Source organism: Leptidea sinapis, chromosome 1 (assembly GCF_905404315.1).
Source record: "Leptidea sinapis chromosome 1, ilLepSina1.1, whole genome shotgun sequence".
NCBI lineage: Eukaryota > Metazoa > Arthropoda > Insecta > Lepidoptera > Pieridae > Leptidea > Leptidea sinapis.
The window spans coordinates 12,624,847-12,648,516 of record NC_066265.1 but is presented as its reverse complement, the minus strand read 5'-3'; the positions used below and the strand labels follow the sequence as shown (position 1 = coordinate 12,648,516).

The 23,670-nt window shown below is 38.9% G+C and overlaps 1 protein-coding gene across 1 annotated transcript; it reads right to left on the bottom strand.

Moving 5' to 3' along the window:
* Positions 1-7,225: 7,225 nt before the first annotated feature.
* On the bottom strand, positions 7,226-15,099 carry LOC126967208 (collagenase-like). Its single transcript, XM_050811704.1, has 5 exons — positions 14,904-15,099; positions 12,818-13,085; positions 10,196-10,294; positions 8,669-8,859; positions 7,226-7,418 (listed from the first exon to the last, which is right to left on the bottom strand). Exons 1-5 carry the CDS (start codon positions 15,096-15,098, stop codon positions 7,314-7,316), a joined length of 858 nt encoding a protein of 285 aa, XP_050667661.1. The 5' UTR covers position 15,099; the 3' UTR covers positions 7,226-7,313.
* Between the last annotated feature and the right edge of the window lie 8,571 nt (positions 15,100-23,670).

Sequence of the window (23,670 nt, the reverse complement as noted above, 5' to 3'; positions counted from 1 at the left end):
TTCTAGCTGCCAACACATGTTTACATGTTACCTGTGCTCTTTGCTCTAATACTTGGTGCTTAAACGCTGGACAAGGACAAAAGTTAATTCTTGGGAATACTCTGTAACACCTGTCTTGTTCACCTTTTATCTCCACTAATACTCTTAATTTATTCGCTGTTGAATAGCTTTCTAATGTAGGATACTTTTCCAGTATGTCCAACGCTCTTTGTAGAACTACACCAAATATTGAATACAACTGAAGAAGGTGATCGTCTGAAACTAAATCTAAAAATAATGCACTGTTATCTGATAAGAATACCCATTCTGTTACATTTCTTACGTGTTTTTTCTGGAATTGCCTGGAATATTTCTTCTATATCATTTAAATATTTTTCAGCGACTGAAGGGATTCTTGAAATCTTATCATTCATCAGTATATTTTTTTTAGTTTTAATGCATTTTGTAAAATGAAATATAAGTTAGAAAGTTAACATAACCTTATCAAGTACTATTCACAGAAAAAATGAGTTTTATTTAGATTGAGACTTGAAAATTCAAAACTTTTCAGGAAGGCGCGGGTTTTGGAGCACCGTTTAAGTTTTTTTTTTAATTTTTTGACATTGACATTTTTTTATAACGTATGTAGTGGCACGGAGTGCGAGTCTATAGGCCATAAATTCTTGACGCTGACAAACTTGATCACTGCTGACCAACCCCAAGGAACTAAAAAACAACAACTCTGAACTCACAAATAAAAAAAGTAGTAGATAAAGTAAAAAAGACAGATTTCAAATAATGAAAACAATCACCTACTTTTATTATCTGCCAAGACTCACATACATTGTTATATTGTATCAATGATCAAGTATCTATAATAAAAAAAATATTATGAAATGGAATCTTTTCTAAAAACCCAAGCTGATTCGAATGTGCATAGTCAAAATGAAAAACTATTTTCAATCATATTTATATAAGGACCTTTTTTTTATGGCGTCGGTGACGCATTAGGTAGAACTCAAGACGGTAGAGTTCCACACTAGTGAATGTGTTTTCGTATACGTGTTATAGTATTATGTTTATAAGATGATGTTTAACATCGACAATGCTCTTGTGATTCCCCTATGTTATAAGAGAATATGGGCCGTGGCGATCACATACCATCAGGTGAACCGTGTATATACTAATTTGTCCTCCTCTTCCATATAAAACGTGTGTGCTTAGTTTAGACCAAACAACTGAAGTGAAACAAAATATTAATTTATAAATTGTTCAAAAACGAAATGAAATTACGAAATAATCAAGAAATCACCGTTCGCGTCACGCTAGCGTTCTTTCGTAAAGTTCTCATCACGCATTCACCAGCTTACTCCCCAGGTCAAGAAATCACCGTTTGTGTCACGCTAGCGTTCGTTCGTAACGCTCACGTCATGCAATAACCAGCTTACTCCCCAGGTCAAGAAATCACTGTTCGCGTCACGCATTCATTTATGTTCGCTTATATCGATTAGGTCGTAGATAATTTTTCGTTTTTATTTAGGCAACGCAAGATAGCAGGCAACTTATATTACTTTAGTGTACATGACAGCTACGTCTTACACCCACGATACGTCAGCCACTTTGTTTTACTGTGCGTGCGTTGCTGAAAATAGAGGCTAACAGCTGGTCGTAATTTTTTTTTACGTGTTCAGATCTGTCATTGTCTATTTAGAGGCATAAATTATCTAAAGATTAGGTAATCGCATTATTTTGTGCTCTTTTGTCTTTCCTTTCCATAAAAAGCAATAAGGACGATTTGAACTTTCTAACTGACAGCTTTAATGACACTGGATCTGCCATAACCCACAGGAACAGTGCGTTCTCAAACGCATGTCATGTGCTCTAACAAACCTCTCGGCAGTGCGATGGGACAGATGTCATCTGAAACAGTAAAATTGTTTACATAGTACACCTATATTATTGTCTAGGGCAGTGGCTTCCCTATATATTATTATACTCTTCGGCAGTGGCGGATTTACAGATTTGCCGCCTCAAAATTTTGATATCTTAGTCCACAAAATCATCAATTTTCTATCAATAAATTTCCAACTTTATGATTTGTACTCCATCATCCTTTTTACAACTCTGTGCTCCATCATCAACTTTTCCCGTATGGTTGGTATCATTGAGAACTATGGCATCGTGTTAGATCATTAATTTTTAGAATAACGCAATAGCGATTCGATATTATTTCAGGGTTAACATATTTCTCGTTGACATAGATAGACTCATATCGGATTTAACGAGAAATTGTTATTTTAATGAATAAAGTGTTTAGCAATTGGTTATGTACGCTCAGCTCGTGTGTTGTTTTAACTGTTCTAAGATAACCTAACCTAACCAATTTTTATAAATTATAGTTGATAAAGCTTTGGTCCACGACTATAGTGCTTCTAATCGTATAACAAGGAAATAATATACAGTATTCAAGAAAATAATGAAAAATCCTCTAAACGGGTAAACACGAAAATAAAACACAGAACACAGGATCATTCACGCAACTACGATAGAAACGGAATAAAAAATATATACATTGTAGGAAAACAGAATAAACAACATAGGAAATACAAGAAAAATTATTATTGTTTTCTTTTACTGGCTTTATAACTCTTGGTTCTAGCCTTTTTAGTTAAAAAATTTGAATTGATGAAGGTGTCCATTCTATCCCAGACTATTTTTTACTGTTTTTCACTTATAATTTTTAGCCTCCTGGCGCCATGACAGCGCTCATCTAAACTTTTATTTACCTTATTTACCCGTTTTAGGTTAGAATCATTATAATCGTGGACTAAAGCTCTACCAGTTACAATATTTTTTACCTCCGCTAATTAATTCGTGCTACGGAATACTAAGTATCTTGGATCAAACAAGTTTTTCAGCACAATAACATAACATTGGCCTGAGTTTTTATAGGCTTTTTTAGGGGAGGTGGTGTCTAAGAGCGGTGATTTAACTATTTTAATGGGGTTTTTACAACGATATGACGTGTGTACTCCACAGTCCGCAGTGTTGTTTTCAAGGAAATTTCTGCCACTTGCAACCGAACTGTTTAATGAATTTTCTAGCGCAGTATTTTTAGGTTTATCCTTCCGACATGCGTATCTTTAAAAAAAAGCCAGTAGCACCTGTGGCACCTTCAAAAAAGCATTGAAATGTCCTTATCGATATTCTGACGTTGCTTTGACGTCGTGTAGGTTTGGCCGGTGACTCCAAACAGTCCAGCTCTTTCCAGAAGCTCAGAACTTTCCTGGAATGTTCATAGACTTCTCGAAGCGACCTCATATTTTCGAGGATTTTTTATTCGTGATGAACAGTGTCAGGCTTCTAACATCCCACGATTACATGAGTGACCAGCGCACACAAAACAGAAAGAAAAACTTGCGTATTATAACGCATGCCAACCCAATAATCGCCCCTTCGTAATGAAATCCGCAAATACGCTTAAAGCAAACTTAGTCATAAGGGCTTTTTTATTCAGACGAAGCACTTAGGGTAGCTGACTAAAGATCCCAGAACTTGCGAGATTATTCTTAAAGTAATACTCGTATATAAAACTTATTAAAGTATTTGAAAGTCGATAAGTATTTGTTCTTGTTCTACTGTTGTGTCGTCCCTGTTAATGTCCCTCTAAATTAATGAGTTAAAACTCGGCTCTAAATAACGGCCATCTTTTTAGAATATATTAGGAATATTACAGATATGCATATATATATAACTTGCATTGAGATACGAGATTAAGCAGGCTATCGAAAACACTTATTAGTTTACTTAAGCGCTAGTGCGATAATGTAATTACCGATAACACGTGTTTAATATCTTGGATTATTAGCCTTATAGCCAAACGCACGTTACGGGGAAGTGTGTTGAAGAGATTATTATCTGACTAATTACTGATTTTGATATTGGCCATACGACAACGATTAATCACATAATAGACCGATACTGTGATGCCTACAAGATTATTACATTAGTTTTATGTTTGTACCAGAAGGGTTCCTAGGGCATACCTAAAATTCACGTAGCACGTAATTTGTTCAGCATCAGATTGAATACCAATCTGTGATTCTAATATAGAGTTTTTACGGGAAGCTCATCCTGTAATCCTCGATGCTTTCTCAACATATCCCGCGGGATGGGATGATGTAGTAGTGTTTTTGCCCTGTGCTTCCCCAGGGCTTAAAAATAATAGGGTAGTCCCAGGCCCAAGGGTGTCGAGGCGATTAAGTGGATTAACCAGTGAGCGGCTCCTTTACACACGATGCAAGCTAGATTATGGGTACCACAGGTCGCCCTTTTCTGCCATGAAGCAGTAATGTGTAAGCATTATTGTGTTTTGTTCTGAAGGGCGCCGTTGCTAGTGAAATAATTGGGTAAGTGAGTCTTAACATATCTTATGTGTCAAGGTGATGAGCGTAATTGTAGTGCCACTATTTTTTTTTTTGATTTTTCAAGAATCCTGAGAAGCACTGCATTGAAATGGACAGGGCGTATTATGGGCGTAGTATTACCATCAGCTGAATCTACTGCTCGTCTCGTCCCTTATTGTTATAAAAAAAAGTGATACGCCTTTCTTTGCGGTATCTTTACTTGAAAAAAATACGGGAATAAGGTTAGGGGAATCAGTGGTACGGTTAAAGCCATTGTTATTATTATTATTCAAGCTTAGTTTTTTTAGAAGAAAGCGCAAACGGGCAAGAGTATGGTATGGAGGGCATTCCGAAGCCGATGATGATAGCTTTATCATCATCGGCTACCATGGTAGTCCACCAGGATTGACCCCTCTGCTACCACTTACACCACCACATCCAAAAAGAAAACCAACCTTTTCGTTGTCACGTCATTTCTTTTTTATTAATATCACTCAACCCATTTTCATCAGACACAATAAATATATTATATAATATTATTGTTTCTAACTAAACATTTTTCTATCTTTATTACAATAGTTATTACAAGTAGCTTACATCTATAGATAGATATGTTTAGAGCACAAAGACGGCGCGGCGTTGAAAATTTTATTCCTTACAAGTACAGTACTGTACTACTACAGTAGGTACAAATCCACATAATCGTTGGATAGATCTTGATGAGAAAAAGCTTAAAGTTCAGCTATACTTATTTCTGTACTGTGAAATTTATAATGATTTCTGAAGCCTTTATAATGTTTGTAACTTTATGAGCAGGGAATGATTTTTTTTTTGTTGTCTGATGTCGCTGCACAAACTACACGTATAAGTAAAGTAGTCTGGCAAGCATCCGTAACACCTCATTTAGAATATGAGATATTCTGTTGTAAGACTAGGGTGCTGATCGCATTTCAAATTATTTTTTTTTTCAAAATAGGCTATTATGAAATCACTTATGTAAAGTCAAATCCTACTAACCATTCGGAAATGAATGCTTCAGACCTAAGAATAAGAGAAGAACGGGCGCAAGAAACTCAGCGGGCGGCTTCTTCTTTTTTTTTCGATCGCTCCATTACATGAGTGGCTCCACCCAGCGGACACTCAGTATGTCTGTTACTTCCATAAAAATGTATCCATCAATCATAACACTATTCCACAAGCCACTTGTTAAGGCTGAGGACTGAGCCAACGACCTTGAGCCTTACAAAATCGGCATAGATTTCATTCAGAATTAGATGCATTTTTAATTTATTACAAACATAATGTAATTTATGTTTTTAAACTTTTACCATCGTGGAACTTTAACATTGTAATTATTATGACGGGTACTCACGATATATATATTTTCTGTTTCTCGCCGCCTCCGCCGTTCCATCGTGACCAATATTTATGCAATTGGATCAAAATATCGGCATCAAATTAATAAAATATATATCGTGAGTACCCGTCATAATAATTACAATAATATCAATTACCATCAGCCTAATCTACTGCTCGTCTCGTCCCTTATTGTTATAAAAAAAGTGATAGGTCTCTTTACAAAAATAACAAAACTATGTCATGTTAAATTTTATGAAAAATATTAACTGTTTACCAATGTAAACAGTTAATATTTTTCATACAATTTTTATCGAGATTAAGATGACTCCACTTAGGGGTATTTTGGCAACGCCTATTAAAGATACAAATGTAAAGAATTTTCTTCTCATATTCTGTAGACATATAACTATTTTTTTTTATTAAAAATAAAAGCTTCATATAAACCGTCAAGAAATGTTTTCATTTATACGCTATATTTGCGATTTCTTGGGATAGCAGCCTTAAGTTATATTATCTGCGGTTAGCTAAGTAGACAACTAATTTGTAATTGTTAACGTTCAGTCGATATTTTTTATTTTTTATTTCGCATTTTATTGAATTCCAATGCTACTTTGTTTGAAATAAGATCTATGTTAACTGTTATTAAGATACTTAACTGTTATTGAAAATTATTGTTCTTTTCTTATAATATTATGTAATTTAATTTTAAGCGGCTTCACACACAGACGTTGTATTTTGAATAAATATTATAAAAATAGAAGAAGCGTTGATTAACAAAATTCTAGAAATTTATGATTTCATTAGAGTTATTGTAATATTCCGATAAAAATCCTGCTTCATACCCATACAGATAGATATTATATACATAAAATAATCCATCCATCCATTCCCACAAGGTTGGCCAACATTGATATATCTCCATAAAACACCATACAGATCAATTTGTAGATTTGAAAAGTGTTAATTTTTATATTGGTTACTAGCTGACTCAGCAAACGTTGTATTACCATAAAGTAACTAATTAAAGAAAAAAACAATAATTATAATGTATATACAATATAAAAAATATATGCAATCGATTCTCAGACCTACCAAATATATCGTACTACAATTATTGTATTCGATTGCCATCTTGCAACCCTATAGCGGATTTGTGGATGGAACAGATTATTACAAAAATCGCGATACAAAAATGGTTGTAGACAGTAGAAGGGAGAAAATTTGAAGTTGTGTGAATTTTTAAATGCTAAATCAAAATAATAAAAAATTAAAAAAAGGGTTTAGGTTTGGGGTAACCCTTATCATTTAAGGGTATAAAAGATAGATGTAGTCGATTATCAGACCTATCCATATCGGAGCACACAAAATTTCATAAAAATCAGAGAATTTTATATTGGTTATGTTAATTTAGTCTCTCTAGTCTCTTAAGATGTTTATTGCTTATATTTTCAGTTTTAAGGAGTTAATAAGAAAATACAACATTGATATTTCTTAACTTATTTATTATCATAACACTATAGTTAAAATTTAATGCTAAATGTATGAGTATCTTGTATATCTGTCTTGGCATTACAATCGAGCTCTGATCCAGGCGAGGAAGGACGTGGTCCTTGCGTATCCAGCGGGAAGTAAGGCCTCACAGCCACGGTCAGCCACGAACGATGTGATACCGATCTGCAATACACAACAAATCTATAAATACCATCAATTCGCAATTAATTTCGGTTTTATCTAACCACTGACCTGTATAAATATACCACTGGACAGGCTATTCCATATGCTTGACAGGCAATTTTTATGCCTATTTGAAGCGCGACTCGCGAGCATCTAGAGAACTAATTTTGACGTATAATACAAATGGCTGCGAAGGAACGAACAATACTCTGAAGTATTTTTGCATTTTGAATTAATTTCGTTCGTTATCCGTGTTATTCACACTTCAAGAATCAACGTAATAAAGTACACAATTTTATTTTGTAAATAGTTTTCCACCATCTATCGATGTTTGCTAAGGTTGTCATCACTAGTTTTAGTCCCGTTTTCTCGTTATATGGCCAACACAGCGAATATTAAACAGGCACAAAAGCACTTTGACAGCCGCCAGTCCAGTATATAGTAGAGGTCAGTGATCTTAACGCATGCATCTATATTAAACATATAAATGTAGTATTTCAAATCAAATGAAAATCACTTTATTTATGTAGGTCAAGGTAGTGACACTTATGAATGTCAAAAGGTTTTTCGTGGTAGCCGGGTTTGCAAATTAAGCCAGAGAACTGCAAACTGCATTAACTACGAGAGATATATGATTGACTTGTATATATGCATGTGGCTGGGATAAAAATTCAGAAAACGTATCCAATCGCTAAGAAAAGTACGCATCTCCGGCCACATGGAGAATTGCTGTCATCTCTGGTCTGGCGCACCCCAGTATCAGCTCATACCGTTTGACCGCGTGCAACGCAGAGCAGCTCGAATTGTCGGGGACTTAGTGCTCTGTGAACGGCTGGATCACTTGGCGTTGCGTTAAGACGTCGCTTCATTGTGTGTCTTCTACCGCATTTATCACGGGGAGTGTTCCGAAGAGTTATTACACCTGATTCCTGCCGCCGAATTCTATCTTCGCAGGACACGGCACAGGTTAGGATATCATTAACACCATCTGGATGTGTGGTGATCCTCCACAGTGCGGTTTTCAAGGAGCTTTCTTCCACGTACTACAAAGCTGTGAAATGAGCTTCGATGTGCGGTATTTCCGGTACAATACGACATGGGTACTTTCAAAAAAAGCGCGTACACCTTCCTTAAAGGTCGGCACACTCTGGTGTTGAAAAAGAATGTGGGCGGCGGTGGTCACTTAGCACTAGGTGACTCGTACGCTTTGTCCTCCTTTTCAATAAAAAAAAAAGAGAAAAGTATCATACCAAATATCTGACGTTGCTGAAAGTAAAGACTAGAGGTCCACCGGAATCTCCGGTGCAGGGTCCCTGGCGCGCCATTCCGCTGGTACAGATGTTGGAGTTAATGACCGAAGAAGTGCCGTAGATGTTAGCGCACTCAAAGTTCTGGATCACGGTCAGGGCCACATGACGCAGCTGGTCATCAGACGATCCGGCTGCAATTTGAATTTATATGTTTAATAGCACCGAAACCCGGCGTTGCTCGGGCCTTAGAACTTTCTGGATTGATTACATCAGTTGCACACATTCTGGAACTTTCTAGGTCATTCTCGAGATTTTCAGAATTTCACAGAAGTTTACAATAGTTAGAGGACAGATGTATTTATATACATATTTCAAATTTTTTCCACCCACCACCACCCACTTTAACCCATCCCGACCAAACTCCTTTATGCCCACCAGGGGACCGAGAGGTATTTGCCATCCCAACGGGAATTTGATCGAAGTTGTGGATGAAAGAGAAAACCGTGGACATACGTACTAACATTAGCATTTTATATAATATATTAAGATAAGTCTTCTGCACAATTTTGGAAGTGAAAATTTATTTACGCGTGTTGAGCACTTCTTGGTTGAACAAAAATCATGGAACTCGCGCGTAGCCATGGACAGATGGCCGTTGGGGCAGTAAAGTCCTCGAATGGCGACCACGTACCGGAAGACGGAAGTGTTGGTAGGCCCCCCACAAGATGGACCGACGATCTGGTCAAGGTAGCCGGAATACGTTGGATGAGGACAGCGCAGGACCGATCGTCGTGGAAATCTTTGGGGGAGGCCTTTGTCAAGCAGATGTCCACTGCTGGTTCTGACGTTCCGGCTGATGATGATGATGAATCATTCACAAGTGTAAGGAATGAGCTATCGATTGGTACTAACATCATACGTCAGTATATCAGATTTCTGGCTCTAGTATTTGGTATATGAAACAAAATGTGAAAATTGTTTCAACTCCCCTCGGTCTCGCCTACTGTATATATCTTATGTCTACTTTTTGGGTGAATAAAAAGCGTAGAACTCGCATCATCATTAGCGCACGCTTCCCTTGAGCTGTACGTGTACTGTGTGTATATGTGCATAGATCCGTACGTTATTAGTATTAGTAGTTTAAAAAGTAATTAACACTTTACTAACCAAAAATATTTCCAAAAATAATAATCTCGGCGTTACAATTCCAACAAACAAATCCTTTTTTTTATTTTAGCTTGTTTAAAAGCGATTACTATAAGAGAAGTTTTATAAATAGCTTCAAACGTCAAAAGTAGGCGTGTGTATGACAATTATCTATGTGTGTGAATGCTTGTGTTTATTCGACTAGGGCGTGTCTAGGGCGTGTAGTATAGTATCGAGTGGCGACAGTGGTTACCATACAAATTACGCGTGATGGCCATTCTAATGTCTTTTACCTGTTCTCTGGCGACAACTGAGCAGATATCAAGATGGCTAACTTGTTATTTTGTAGTCAACAAAAAAAAACAGATAATGTTTACTTACTGTCGCTTGTTCGCCCATATCCAGCAGTAACGGCACGCTCTCCTGCGTATGTCATATGCTCCAACAAACCACTGGGCAGTACAATAGCACCTATTGAATCTGAAATACAAATTTCCAAAATGATAATAACATGTAGGCTTTTCGTATAACAAAACCGGTATTCTGCATATAAAGGGCGTGTACGCGTTTAAATGCACTTTGAGACGCCACACATCTAGATGATGAGGAAAATATATTCAGAACTCAAATCGAATTGAATACTTGATAAACACGAATGAAGACACATAATGAAGCGACGTTTCCGGGCAAAGCCCAGAGACCAAGCCGTTCACAGTGTATTTACTCGGTCAAGAACAGACACTCAAACGTGTCTGTTCTGGAATGGAAACTGGGACGGCTGTGTATTATTAAGAAGCAACATGTGTATAAAATATCAACAAATAAAGGCACGGTGAGATTAAGAAAGCCTCTAACACTAGCGAGTCACAATGGGCAAGTATTATAACCGTGACTAAACAACAGTAAAACTGCACGTACTTTTTTTAAAGATGCTGTAGGAATTACCTTCTTTGCACGGCACACCGACTAGATGGATATCGCAGTGGCGCTAGCTTAGCCTTTCTGTTTAGGGTTAAGCGCGCCGTACCTAGTGAATTTTCAAGGCTAATAGGACTTGTGACGGGAGCTAGTGAAATGCCACTCAGATCTTTGGGTTCTTCGAGAATTCTCAACGGCACATAAATATAAATCTCAATATATAAAAGACGATAATAATATAATTAGATGTTTTTAAATAAAAAGTAGCATTAAAAGAAACGTATATCTATAATATTATTTTTCACTAACTAACTAACTATATTTTCACCACCAATGCAACCAAAGCTGACCTTGTTTTTGTCGTTCTAAGAATCGTGACTTACATTTCCGACGAAACTTTTCGACGGTTTGTAATTCACGAAGAGGAGGTGGAAGATTATTCCAGCATTTGGTTGCATTGTAACGAATACTTCCTCTAAATGCAGCACTATGGTGTTTTAGGTCATGTTCCTTCACATGTGAATCCATATTGCGAGGCTCTTATTAAATAAGTGGCATTAAGATCCCCTAGCCAAGACATTTGCTATACAGGTAGTATAGTGTTTTGGTTTTTATAACACCGAAAAAGAGTTTTAAGTCGATAGTAACAGTTTGCTATAGTTTTATTGACATATTTTTCGAATCTCAAACTCTCGTCAATAATGATGCCTAGATTGCGAGCCTCAGAAACCCGTTCAATACTTTTATTGCCAATTTTAACATGAAAATTTAGGCGCTCAGTCTTTTCTAATTGAGAAGGCGTCCCCAGTAGCATGTATTTGGTTTTCTCAGGGTTAAGAATCAAATCATTTCTTTCTGACCATTCTGCTACTATTGAGATCGGTGTTCAATTGCTCTATAGCCAAGTGGGAGTGATCTGGATGGAACGATATGTATAACTGAAGGTCATCAGCATACATATTATAATAGCGGCAGTATTGTATGTTCTGTACCACATCCGCACTGTACAGAATATATAGAAGTGGACCTAAAATTGATCCTTGCGGTATACCTCGGGAAAGACAACAAAACTGAGAAAACGTCGTGGTTCCGTCCTCCTGTACAACTGCAACAGCTTGAATCCGTTTTCCTAGGTAGCTAGTGAACCACTGCATGACCGTGTCACTGAATCCATAGTAGGAGAGTTTTGCTAACAGAAGTTGGACATTCAAAGTATCAACAGCCCGTGAATTGTCGAGCAATACCAAAAGTGTAGCTTCTCCTAGATCTTGAGATCCCAAAACATTGTCAACAACATCAATCAAGGCCCTATTTTTGCGAAAACCCGATTGAAATTCTGGCAGAATATTATTTTCTTCCAAGTATTCAATAAGTTGGTTATATACTATTTTCTCCAACACCTTGGATAGACATGGAAGAATACTAACCGGGTGAAGGTCTTTATAGTTTAATACGGTGTTATTTTTCTGTATTGGTTGTACTATTGCCTGTTGCCACAGTTCTGGAAAAATTCCCGTGCTTATTGAGGTGTTTATAATATGAGTAAGTATGGGAACTATTTTTGATAGTGTAAGTTCCACCATATTTAATGAAATACCATCAACTCCAAAAGCCTGGGATTTATTTAGACTACGAATAGTTCTAGTGACCGTATCTTCATTCACAGTTTTTAGGTTAAAAACAGCATTACAAAATCAGTTCTCCTGATAGGAGTCCAGATTTGCTTGCTGAACATCATTATTTCCGGGAACATTGAGGAAATGCATATTTATACTGTCGGGGTCATTTAAATGTACTGGAGGAACTAAGTTTTTCTGTGGATTAATACGTACCTGTTCCTTTATATGCCGCCATAGAAGGCGTGGCTTACTACTGATACTCTTGAGAATTGACTGGGTATTGCACAGATTGTCTATATGTGAGAATTTCGTATTTTGCGATGCACTAGACATCTAACAGAATGAAAAAGTAATGGTGTGTTTACATTATTTCAATTTCTGACTTGGTTAAAACTTATTATTAATATGACTTTGATTTTGATTACAGTGAAGATGATCCGATCTAAGCTAAGGCATAAATACATACTGGTATACGCGACGTGAGGGATAACGATAACAGCGACGTCGTTGTTGAGGTTGGCATTGTTGTAGCTGGAGTGGACTTGCACGTTGTTGGAGTTGACGCGGACACCGCCCGAGAACAGCCGAGTGGAGCCAAGCACAGCCACGAGCGACGTGCCCCAGTAGTTGCGGGTAGTCCAACAATGGGCCGCGGTCAGCAGACGCGTGTTGGACACAAGAGAAGCACCGCAGGCTGATGTGTGGCCGCTCTGGAGATTTATTAACAAACCCACCTGCCAACCAACAAAAATCAAGATGAGTATTTTTAAAGCAAAAACTTCTATCGGCTCGCTGAGCACTTTATTTTATGAATGAACTAGCTGACCCGACAGACGCTGTTCTGTCAATAGAAATAAATTCGGTATTCGGGAATAATATAGTCTAAAGCCATTGGAAATGTGTAATCAAAGTAAATGAGTTAAAAATTTGATAATAAGTTATTTGGTAATAAAATGATAAGGATTTATAGTATTTGTGTAAACAGCTTTTACATTACTGCTATAGAATCGAAATTATTTTAAAGAATTTTAATGGATATAGTATCCCTAAGAGATAGAGATCTGCCATTGCGGCAGTCGCTTTTCTATAGACATATATGTATAGGTTTAAGGTACACAATTCCATCATACATTATTTTGTAATAGCTCAAAGCGTTTTCATATTTTTTTCCGACACCTCCAACGAATATCGATAGTGAATTCAAATATGTATACAAAAACTTAACTAATAATACACTTAAACGTTCCTCGAGAAACACGCTATCGCATTGGTGAAAACAGCATATACATTAAGTTCGAAAAAGTAGAGCCTGGCCAAACTTCATTATCATAAATTGGCGCGGGCCAAACAGCAGATATGGTCGTTGGGGCAGTAAAGTCCTTGAATGGCGACCACGTACCGGAAGACGCAGTGTTGGTAGGCCCCCCACAAGATGGACCGACGATCTGGTCAAGGTAGCCGGAATACGTTGGATGAGGGCAGCGCAGGACCGATCGTCGGGGAAATCTTTGGGGAAGTCCTTTCCCCAGCAGTGGACGTCTACCGGCTTATGATGATGAAGAAACAGCAGACACCAAAATATCCCGGCCTATCAGGTAATACTTTCTTGATAATTACAATGTAAGTAAGCTTATAATTCTGCATGATTATTTATGATCTCGTGAACTGTGAAGAGATAAATAAAAAATATTGTTTTAATAAAGCTCCGCATGGCCAATGTTCGTTTCGAAAATCACTAGTCACTTTAGGACACATCAGCCATCGTAAAATGTCTACTGGCGCAGCAAGTGTACATTAAATGGTGGCAAGTCATCTAGGAAGGCACAGTAAATTATGATTCAAAAAACGTTAGAACGTTGTCGTCAAATGGTGCAGGATCGCGAATGAACATTGAAATAAAACATCCGGCGAAAATGAACATCAAGCTCAATGCCTTCATTGAAACAATTGGCAAAGAACGTCTGTCGAAGAATATATCACAAAGCAAAATTATTCTTGAAGAAGACGTTGATAGAGAACTAGTCTCAAATTTGACGATGAAGAGAGAGATTTACCTGAATGATCCCAGCGAGTGTGTATTAAGAGATGGTTGAAGACAGTCAAGATTTGCATTGTCTTGTAAGAGGCTTTTAAGTTGGGAGCATATTCTAAATTTGATGGTTCCTAAGTCGTATCGAGTATCTCGTAAAATGCACGGTTCTGGAATGCGAGACAATAATGGGATGCAGGTGTGATTTTGATATATGACGAAACGTCAGTTTTGAAATTCGCCTGTTGGTACTTTTTTGGGCCACTCCTCTGAGAAAAGAAGATGCAGAGAGATCCCTCGTCTCTACGCAACGCCAAAGAATCAAGCCGCTCTACATTCTATGCCGTCGAATAGTACTTGGGTAGTCTCCCAAACAGAGGTGAAGTACTGTCTCGCCTTACTGAGCCTCATGCTCAAATGAGGAAGAGTGGCATGAAACGCTAAATAAAGTTCAAAAATTTTTTTCTTCACTAACTTCAAGCTTAATATATTTAATATTAGAAAAAAAACACTTATCCTGTACCATATAAGGATGTTCTCCTAGGTTAGCGGTGCTTCCACCCACAATTCTTGCCCCATCAAAGTCTGTAGCTGCCTCCGCCTGTTTCATCATCATCGCCTTCGGAATGCCCACCCTGCCATGATAGTCCACTAGGATGGACTCTTCTGCTACCACAACCCCGACCACTGCCAACAATAAAACAAAACACTTCATCATCGTCACTTCTTTTCCTAGACTTTGCGCATGCGGCAGTATATATATATATATAATTTATTATCTTATGATTAATGATTGATTAAATAGGATTATTGATTTATATTATTCATTATCATTTCACTATTTGCAGCGTCTGATAACGCTGCTCAAAACTAACAAGGAACTAGATTTTCGATCTTTTCTATCTTTTGTTTTAATTAAATTTAACTTTTATTATTTTTCCTTGCAAATGTTTAATTATATAAATGATTAAAAAATTAGGAAAACGGTTGACCCTAAAGGACCCTACCCATCCGTGCAACGTCCCGCTAATTCCATATCTAAAGTTTTGAATGAATGAACCTTTCACGCGGTTAGCGGCATTTGACGACATTTTTTTGAGCCTCATACGAGTAAAGAAGCTTTGAGTTTTGATTATTGATCAAACTCGAAATTTCAACGATAACTTGACTGGATTGGTAGTGATTGACGTGGTTTATTGATGTTGAGAGCTGATTAGTTTTTGGCATCGATCAGTAAAGCCGTTTAAAAGTTACAAAAAAAACACATGTGAAAAAATTAATTTCATAGTTTTTTTGAGATTTCTTCAAATCTACGGGTCCAAAATCTAAATTTGGTCAAGCCCTCTCGAATGGCATCAACCGCGATAAAATCAGTCGAGTCGTTCGTAAGTCATAACTTATAACACACACACAACAGGACCTTAAAACGTTAGGATCTGATGAAAACTCGATTTTCGAAAAACGAGGTAAAACCAATAAATAACCTGAACTTTTGAAAATTTTCAATTTTATTAGCGGGAAGTTAAAAATTCTGTTCAAAGTAATAATGCACATTTTTGACAAGAAACTAATTGGTGTTAAAAGGCCCGTCAATCAAATATCAATATAGATTAAATTCGTATTTAGTGACTTTTAGTAAAGTCTGCTTGCTGTCTCCATAATCACTAATCACAGCTTGCCAACGAAGTGGCATGCTGTGTATCATCCTTCGAGTATCTTCTTGTAGAAGATGCTTTCATTCCTAAATTTTTCGTTAAAATCAACATATTAATTATATTAAACAGAATATTGAATCTTAAATAATATAACTTTAAAGTTAAGTTTAGTTTGTTTCGTTTATTTCTTTTAATCACACACAGATTCACTTTTAAGCAGTTGAATCTTCTACTTATAAAACGAACTTAGTAAAAAATTATACTAATTCTTAATAACAACAATTATCTAGAAATTCTAGTATCTAATCAATTGTCATAATCACAACATTGTTAATTCTCGTAATCATAGATTTGTTTCACTATTAAATACTTAATCTAAATATAAATAATAAAACAGACTTAACATCAATCTTTTAAATAATAAACTTATACATTATTTAGACTTCTGTTTTGATTTAATATACGTTTTTAAAAAAATCAGTTTCAACTTTCTAATGGAAGTACGCAAAATAGACCAAACGAGTTGTATTTACGATAGTCAATTGTCTCATCTTTTTATCGGCAAATGCTAATTCATAAGCTGCTGATGTATGGGCCCTACTGTAATTTACTATCTATGGTAAAGCCAAGAAAAACAGTGGAATCTACAGTTTTGGAATCTAGCATTACCATGACCTCTGTTTTTTGCACATTGAAACAATCTTATACTCTTAACATAGTTTCATTAAGCATTTTGAAAACCACCGCATATCTTTCCGTTTTACTTTAAATAAAAGGGAAGTGTCATTAGCGAATAAAACCATATCATCGAATATATCTATCTATATTACAAACGAAAGGTCGTTATTATAGACTTAAAAGAGAAACGGATCAAAGATTGAACCCTGTGGCACGCCTATCATCAGAGCCTTTTGATTGTATACCGCAAACGTTTACGACTCTTGAAGTAATAAGTCATTAATTTTAAAGAATAGTCGTCAAAGAAAACATAAAGCTTAAGCTTAACTAAAAGTGTACTCAAATCCACGCAAGCAAAAGCCTCCGAAAGGACACAAAATAGCTATCGTCTCATGGGTCAAACACACATTTAACAACTATTCCAGCGTCCATGGTTAATTTTTCCTATAGTAAAACCAAAATGCTTGGGGTGTAGTACATTTTTTTACCGTAAAGTGTGAAATTGATTTAGTATTCGTTTATCGTCATATTTCTCGTACCCCGGGTACAAAATTGAGCACAATTTTATGTATCATGCCGGGGTATGTGTGTAAGTTAGGGAGGATATCTGCTGTCGCCGTCTCGGCAATTTTGAGGGTAGGGACCTGTCTACTCTCTGGCTCCGCGTAGATTTAGTGGACCGCGTCCGCATCTATGCGTGCGTCTACAGGTCCCATAGTGGTAACGCAGAAACCGATCACCTCATGGGCTGCGTTCAAACGGCAATTGACGACGTGCTTGCACAGATCCCCTCCGCAGAAATCGTAGTCTTGGGTGATTTCAACGAGCACAATGCCGAATGGCTTGGATCAGGTACCACAGACTACGCAGGGCGATCTATGCATAATTTTTCATTGGCCTATGGTCTATCCCAATTGGTTGAGTCGCCTACGCGGCTCCCGGATGTGGATAGCCACATGCCGTCGTTATTAGATCTTCTGCTGACTACACATCCCGATGGTTACCAGGTCTTTGTCGACGCCCCTCTCGGAACGTCCAACCATTGCCTGGTCAGGAGTGTAGTGCCCATCCGACACCAACGTCGCAGACCACCAGCGACCCGCCGCGTTTGGCACTACAAGTCAGCAGATTGGGATAGGTTGCGTTCTTTTTTTGCATCCTACCCTTGGGGCACGGTTTCTTTCCCTTCGGATGATCCTAGTGCCTGCGCCGTTGCAGTAGCCGATGTGATACTGCAGGGCATGGATATTTTTATACCAAGCTCTGTAGTACCGATCGGTGGCAGATCACAGCCCTGGTTCGATGCGTCAGTTAAAGCAGCATCTGACTGCAAAAAACAGGCGTATCGGACTTGGGTTGCGGCGCTGGGCACAAAGGATCCGACCTGCAAAGTTCTTAAGAGCAAATATAACCGTGCCTCCAGATTTTTTAAGCGGCAAATCGCCCGTGCGAAGTCAAAGTACGTCGTCAAAATCGGTGAGCAGCTTTCCAGTTACCCGATCGGAACACGCAAGTTCTGGTCGTTGTCGAAAGCTGCTCTCGGTAACTTCAACCAGCCGTCCATGCCGCCGTTGCACATGAGGAATGACACCCTGGCCCATACGGCAAAAGAGAAAGCTGATCTCCTTTGGCCTCTTTTTGCCTCCAACTCGACTCTTGACGACAACGGAAAAACACCGCCGACCATCCCGCGGTGTCAGAGCTCTATGCCTGAAGTACAGTTCAGAGAGAATGTAGATAAATATTTTTCTCCAGCCTGTATTATAAATCTCATTGATGTTCACCAGTGGGAGGCTCCTTTGCACAGGATTTTGCCCTGTGCTGCCCCGGGGCGTAAAAAGAATAGGGTAGTCCCAGGTCCAAGGGTGTCGTAAGAGGCGACTACGGGCTTTTTGAAAGTGGGAGAGTCACGCTGCTGTCTTATGACGTCAGCACAATCGGGCCAGACTCGTCCGGGTTACTTACCACACTCGCACAGAATACCGGCGTGAAGTAGCGGCCTAGTGCCGCTATGTTTCGCCTAGGTTAGTGTCGAGGACCGGAGGCCATCCCCCCCCGTCCTTCCCCCCCCCCAACAAAATATGAGAGCGGTCCTAAAAAAGAAATTACCCCAGGAGGGTACCGGCTCTTGTAGAGCCGGAGAATCCCTCCCCGAGCATTCGCGCTCGGGCTGCCCCTCGTATTCTGGGGAGGGCACAGTACCGCGAATGTCACAGGACAAACAGGGCAGCAACACCACGGCACCCCGCTCCACGCTTAATGTGGACTTTTGTAACATCCGGGGAATTCACTCCAACTTAATCGCCGTCCACCACCACCTTGAGACGGCGCAGCCGGCCTTGTGTTTCCTTACGGAGACGCAGATATCTCGACCTAGCGATACGTCATATTTAACGTACCCCGGGTACAAAATTGAGCATAATTTCATGCCTCATGCCGGGGTATGTGTGTACGTTAGTGAGGATATCTGCTGTCGCCGTCTCGGCAATTTTGAGGGTAGGGGCCTGTCTACTCTCTGGCTCCGCGTAGATTTAGAGGACCGCGTCCGCATCTATGCGTGTGTCTACAGGTCCCATAGTGGTAACGCAGAAACGGATCACCTCATGGGCTGCGTTCAAGCGGCATTTGATGACGTGCTTGCTCAGATCCCCTCCGCTGAAATCGTAGTCTTGGGTGATTTCAACGGGCACAATGCTGAATGGCTTGGATCACGTACCACAGACTACGCAGGGCGATCTGTGCATAATTTTGCATTGGCGTATGGTCTGTCCCAATTGGTTGAGTCGCCGACGCGGCTCCCGGATGTGGATAGCCACATGCCGTCCTTATTAGATCTTCTGCTGACTACACATCCCGATGGTTACCAGGTCTCTGTCGACGCCCCTCTCGGAACGTCCCACCATTGCCTGGTCAGGAGTGTAGTGCCTATCCGACGCCAACTTTTGCCTCCAACTCGACTCTTGACGACAACGGAAAAACACCGCCGACCATCCCGCGGTGTCAGAGCTCCATGCCTGAAGTACAGTTCCGACAGAAAACTGTTAGGCGAGCTCTGTTTTCGTTGGACGTCAGGAAGTCGAGCGGGCTGGATGGCATTTCTCCAATCGTGCTTAGAACGTGTGCCCCTGAGTTGACGCCGGTGCTAACGCGTTTATTCCGGCACTCTTATTCAAAAGGCGTAGTCCCTGATTCATGGAAGTCAGCCCTTGTCCATCCGATCCCAAAAAAAGGAGACAGTTCGGATCCGGCAAACTACAGGCCTATTGCTATTACCTCCCTACTCTCCAAAATTATGGAGAGCATAATTAACCGCCAGCTCTTGGTATACCTTGAGGGTCACCAGTTGATCAACGACCGGCAGTACGGCTTTCGCCATGGTCGGTCAACTGGCGATCTTCTGGTATACCTAACACATAGATGGGCGGCGGCTATTGAAAGCAAGGGGGAAGGCCTGGCAGTTGGTCTGGATATAGCGAAGGCCTTTGATCGTGTATGGCACAAGGCGCTCCTCGCAAAACTTCCATCATTTGGGCTTCCCGAGAGCTTATGCAAGTGGACCTCCAGCTTCCTCACTGGGCGCAGCATACAGGTCGTTATCGACGGTTATTGCTCGAATCCCAAGCCCGTGAACGCTGGAGTGCCCCAAGGCTGTGTACTATCTCCCACGCTGTTTCTTCTGCATATCAATGATATGTTGGACACCGCCAACATGCATTGCTATGCAGACGACAGCACCGGTGATGCCGTATACACGGGCCATGCAGGTCTCTCTCGGGAAATCGTCGACCAGTGCCGGGAGAAACTTGTGTCTTCTATCGAGTCCTCTCTCGAGAAGGTCGCGGAATGGGGTAAATTGAACCTTGTCCAATTTAACCCCCAGAAGACTCAAGTTTGCGCGTTTACCACTAAAAAAACTCCATTTGTCGTATCACCGCTCTTCGATAACACTTCCCTCAAAGCCTCGCCTAGTATCGGAATACTGGGACTCGAAATCTCGAGCGATTGCCAATTCCGTGGCCATCTGGAGGGCAAAGCCAAATTGGCTTCGAAGAAGCTTGGCGTCATCAATAGAGCACGGCAATACTTCAAGCCGGCCCATATTCGCTCTACAAAGCGCAGGTCCGGCCACATATGGAGTATTGCTGTCATCTCTGGTCTGGCGCACCCCAGTATCAGCTCAATCCATTTGACGCAGAGCAGCTCGAATTGTCGGGGACACAGTGTTCTGTGAACGGCTGGATCACTTGGCGTTGCGTAGAGACGTCGCTTCATTGTGTGTCTTCTACCGCATTTATCACGGGGAGTGTTCCGAAGAGCTGTTCAACCTGATTCCTGCCACCGAATTCCACCTTCGCACGACACGCCACAAATTAGGATATCATCCACATCATCTGGATGTGTGGCGGTCCTCCACAGTGCGGTTTTCAAGGAGGAGGTTTTTTCTTCCACGTACTACAAAGCTGTGGAATGAGCTTCCTTGTGCGGTGTTTCCGGGACGTTACGACATGGGTACCTTCAAAAAAAGCGCGTACACCTTCCTTAAAGGCCGGCAACGCTCTTGTGATTCCTCTGGTGTTGCAAGAGAATGTGGGCGGCGGTGATCACTTAACACCAGGTGACCCGTACGCTCGTTTGTCCTCCTATTCCATAAAAAAAATCATTCTAACCCATTGGTAAGAACCCTAATGTAGAATCAACCAAAACAAACATTTAAAAGACTAAAAAAGCGAGCCCCTGAAGATCTTCCTTTGAACAAAGATGAATTATTGAACATATCGATGTATCACTGGATACTACACCATGCATGACTAACCTCCAAGCACATAGCTCCAGCTAAATGTTTTCTAGACAGCTTGCAGGAAAAATATGAGTTAAAAAAAATATTTATAACAACTTAAACAAGTTCACTATTTCCAGTTAACACTTCAGGTGATTTTTTACCAGCACGAGGCTCCCGCGTCGTTGAAACTGTTTTCCTGTTTAACACACTAACACTAGAATAATTAGATATACTATGGTGGTGTTAGTTTTCATCCAGTGTTCAATTATACAAAAGAAACGTCCACTTCTTCTTATATATAAAATTCTCGTGTCACAATGTTAGTTACCTTACTCCCCCGAAACGGCTATACTGTTTTTTACCAAATTTTATATGCATATTCAGTAGGTCTGAGAATTGGCTACTATCTATTTTTTTGTATTCCCCCTAAATGTTAAGGGTGGTCCTAAATTTTTTTTTCGGACAAAATGTTTTATTTTTATTTTTTTTATGATACAGCATTTATTAAAAAATACATACAACCCTCTACCATTAACCCATATTTTTGTATCGTGATTTTTAAGTTATTCTTTTCCATCCACAAATCCGCTATAGGGTTGCAAGATTGCAATGGATCAATACTGACAATAATTATAGTACGATACATTTGGTAGGTCTGAGAATCGGTTGCATCTACTTTTTACATCCCAATTTTTTTATTAGTTTATTTATTTATTTATTGACATGCGATATGAGTAAATAAAAACCAAAAGGATAAGTACTATATACTACTATATTCAAGAAATTCACTAAAAAAAGGAAAGTATTATACATAATGGTTATTTTTTGTTTTTAGACAAGTTTGTGGTAGTGTAAACTAAACGCATATTAAATTTTATGCCATATCAAAATGTAAAACCAAACTCCATTTGCAACTTTAAATCAAGAGAATTTGTTTTCTGCATAAATTCGGCTACTCTACTTATTTCTTGTATTCAGTACAAAAGCAATTGTGTAATCTATGTTGTTACTTTTATCTTATTAAAAATACGTATTATCATCGTCGATAATTATTAGAAACAAATGTAAAATTTATCAGATTCAAGCTTTATGTGTCACGCTTTCATATTTCATCTGTGAATCAGATACTAGCTGTTGTACCCAGAATTCGTTACAATGCCACGTTAAATGAAGTCGAAAAAAAAATCTTCTACATACAGATTTTTTGGGCCAAGAATAGCCACGGGCGTCCCCAGGACAACAAATCAAAGTTTCATCACAATGTGATCAATAGTTTTGGAAAACATAGAAAACAAATATATATATACTTAATTGTATACAAAATTGTTAAACGTAAAGGTTTATCTTTTAGAACGTTTTTTTGATTTCTACTTAGCAATATAAATTTAAAAAATATTACTATTCTCCAAAATAATTATACACAGCTTGGAGAATGGCTTTTGATTTCGAGGGTTGTCAAAATGGCGCTTAATTAAACCATTCATTCATCCCAAAAGATAAAAATAAAACATGTGCATTTAGTTAAAGGCAATGTCAATTATAAGTACATTAAAGAAAAAAAATATATTGTTAGAATTAATATTGATTGTTTCAAATGTACGCAAAATGTTGAGTCTCGCAACGCTACGGTAGGATTACTGATCTTCAACTGGCAACTTACGCTGAATATGTATTATATATTATGAATGCGGAGACTCCCATGTGATTTGTTTTTAAAAATTATTGCAGAGCTGTAATAAGTGCCACTTTTTACCGTTAGCATAGTAAGGTTATATAGTATATGAGAAATAACATGCAAGACCATAAAATCATTAGCGAAACATACACCAAGAACTAACATATGATCTGTAAGATACAGTATTATTAGTCTCCAATATTATCGCCATGAACTTAATAATTCTTGCTATGAATAGTATCAAAGCATCGATAATTTACGCGTGCTGACACTAGATACCGCCGCGTGTTTCAAATACCCTGAAAAAGTGGCTACAATGTCCAAAGCTAAGAAGTCAAGGCACCCAAGTCAGTTAGTAGGTTGGCGTGCAAAACGAGATACATCAGTGCCGGTAGTAGTAATAGAGGAGTTAATATTGCTGGACTACCATAGCAGGGTAGCCATTCTGAAGACGATGATGATGAAGCAGGAGAATGCATTTGGAGATGTTTTCTGATAATGA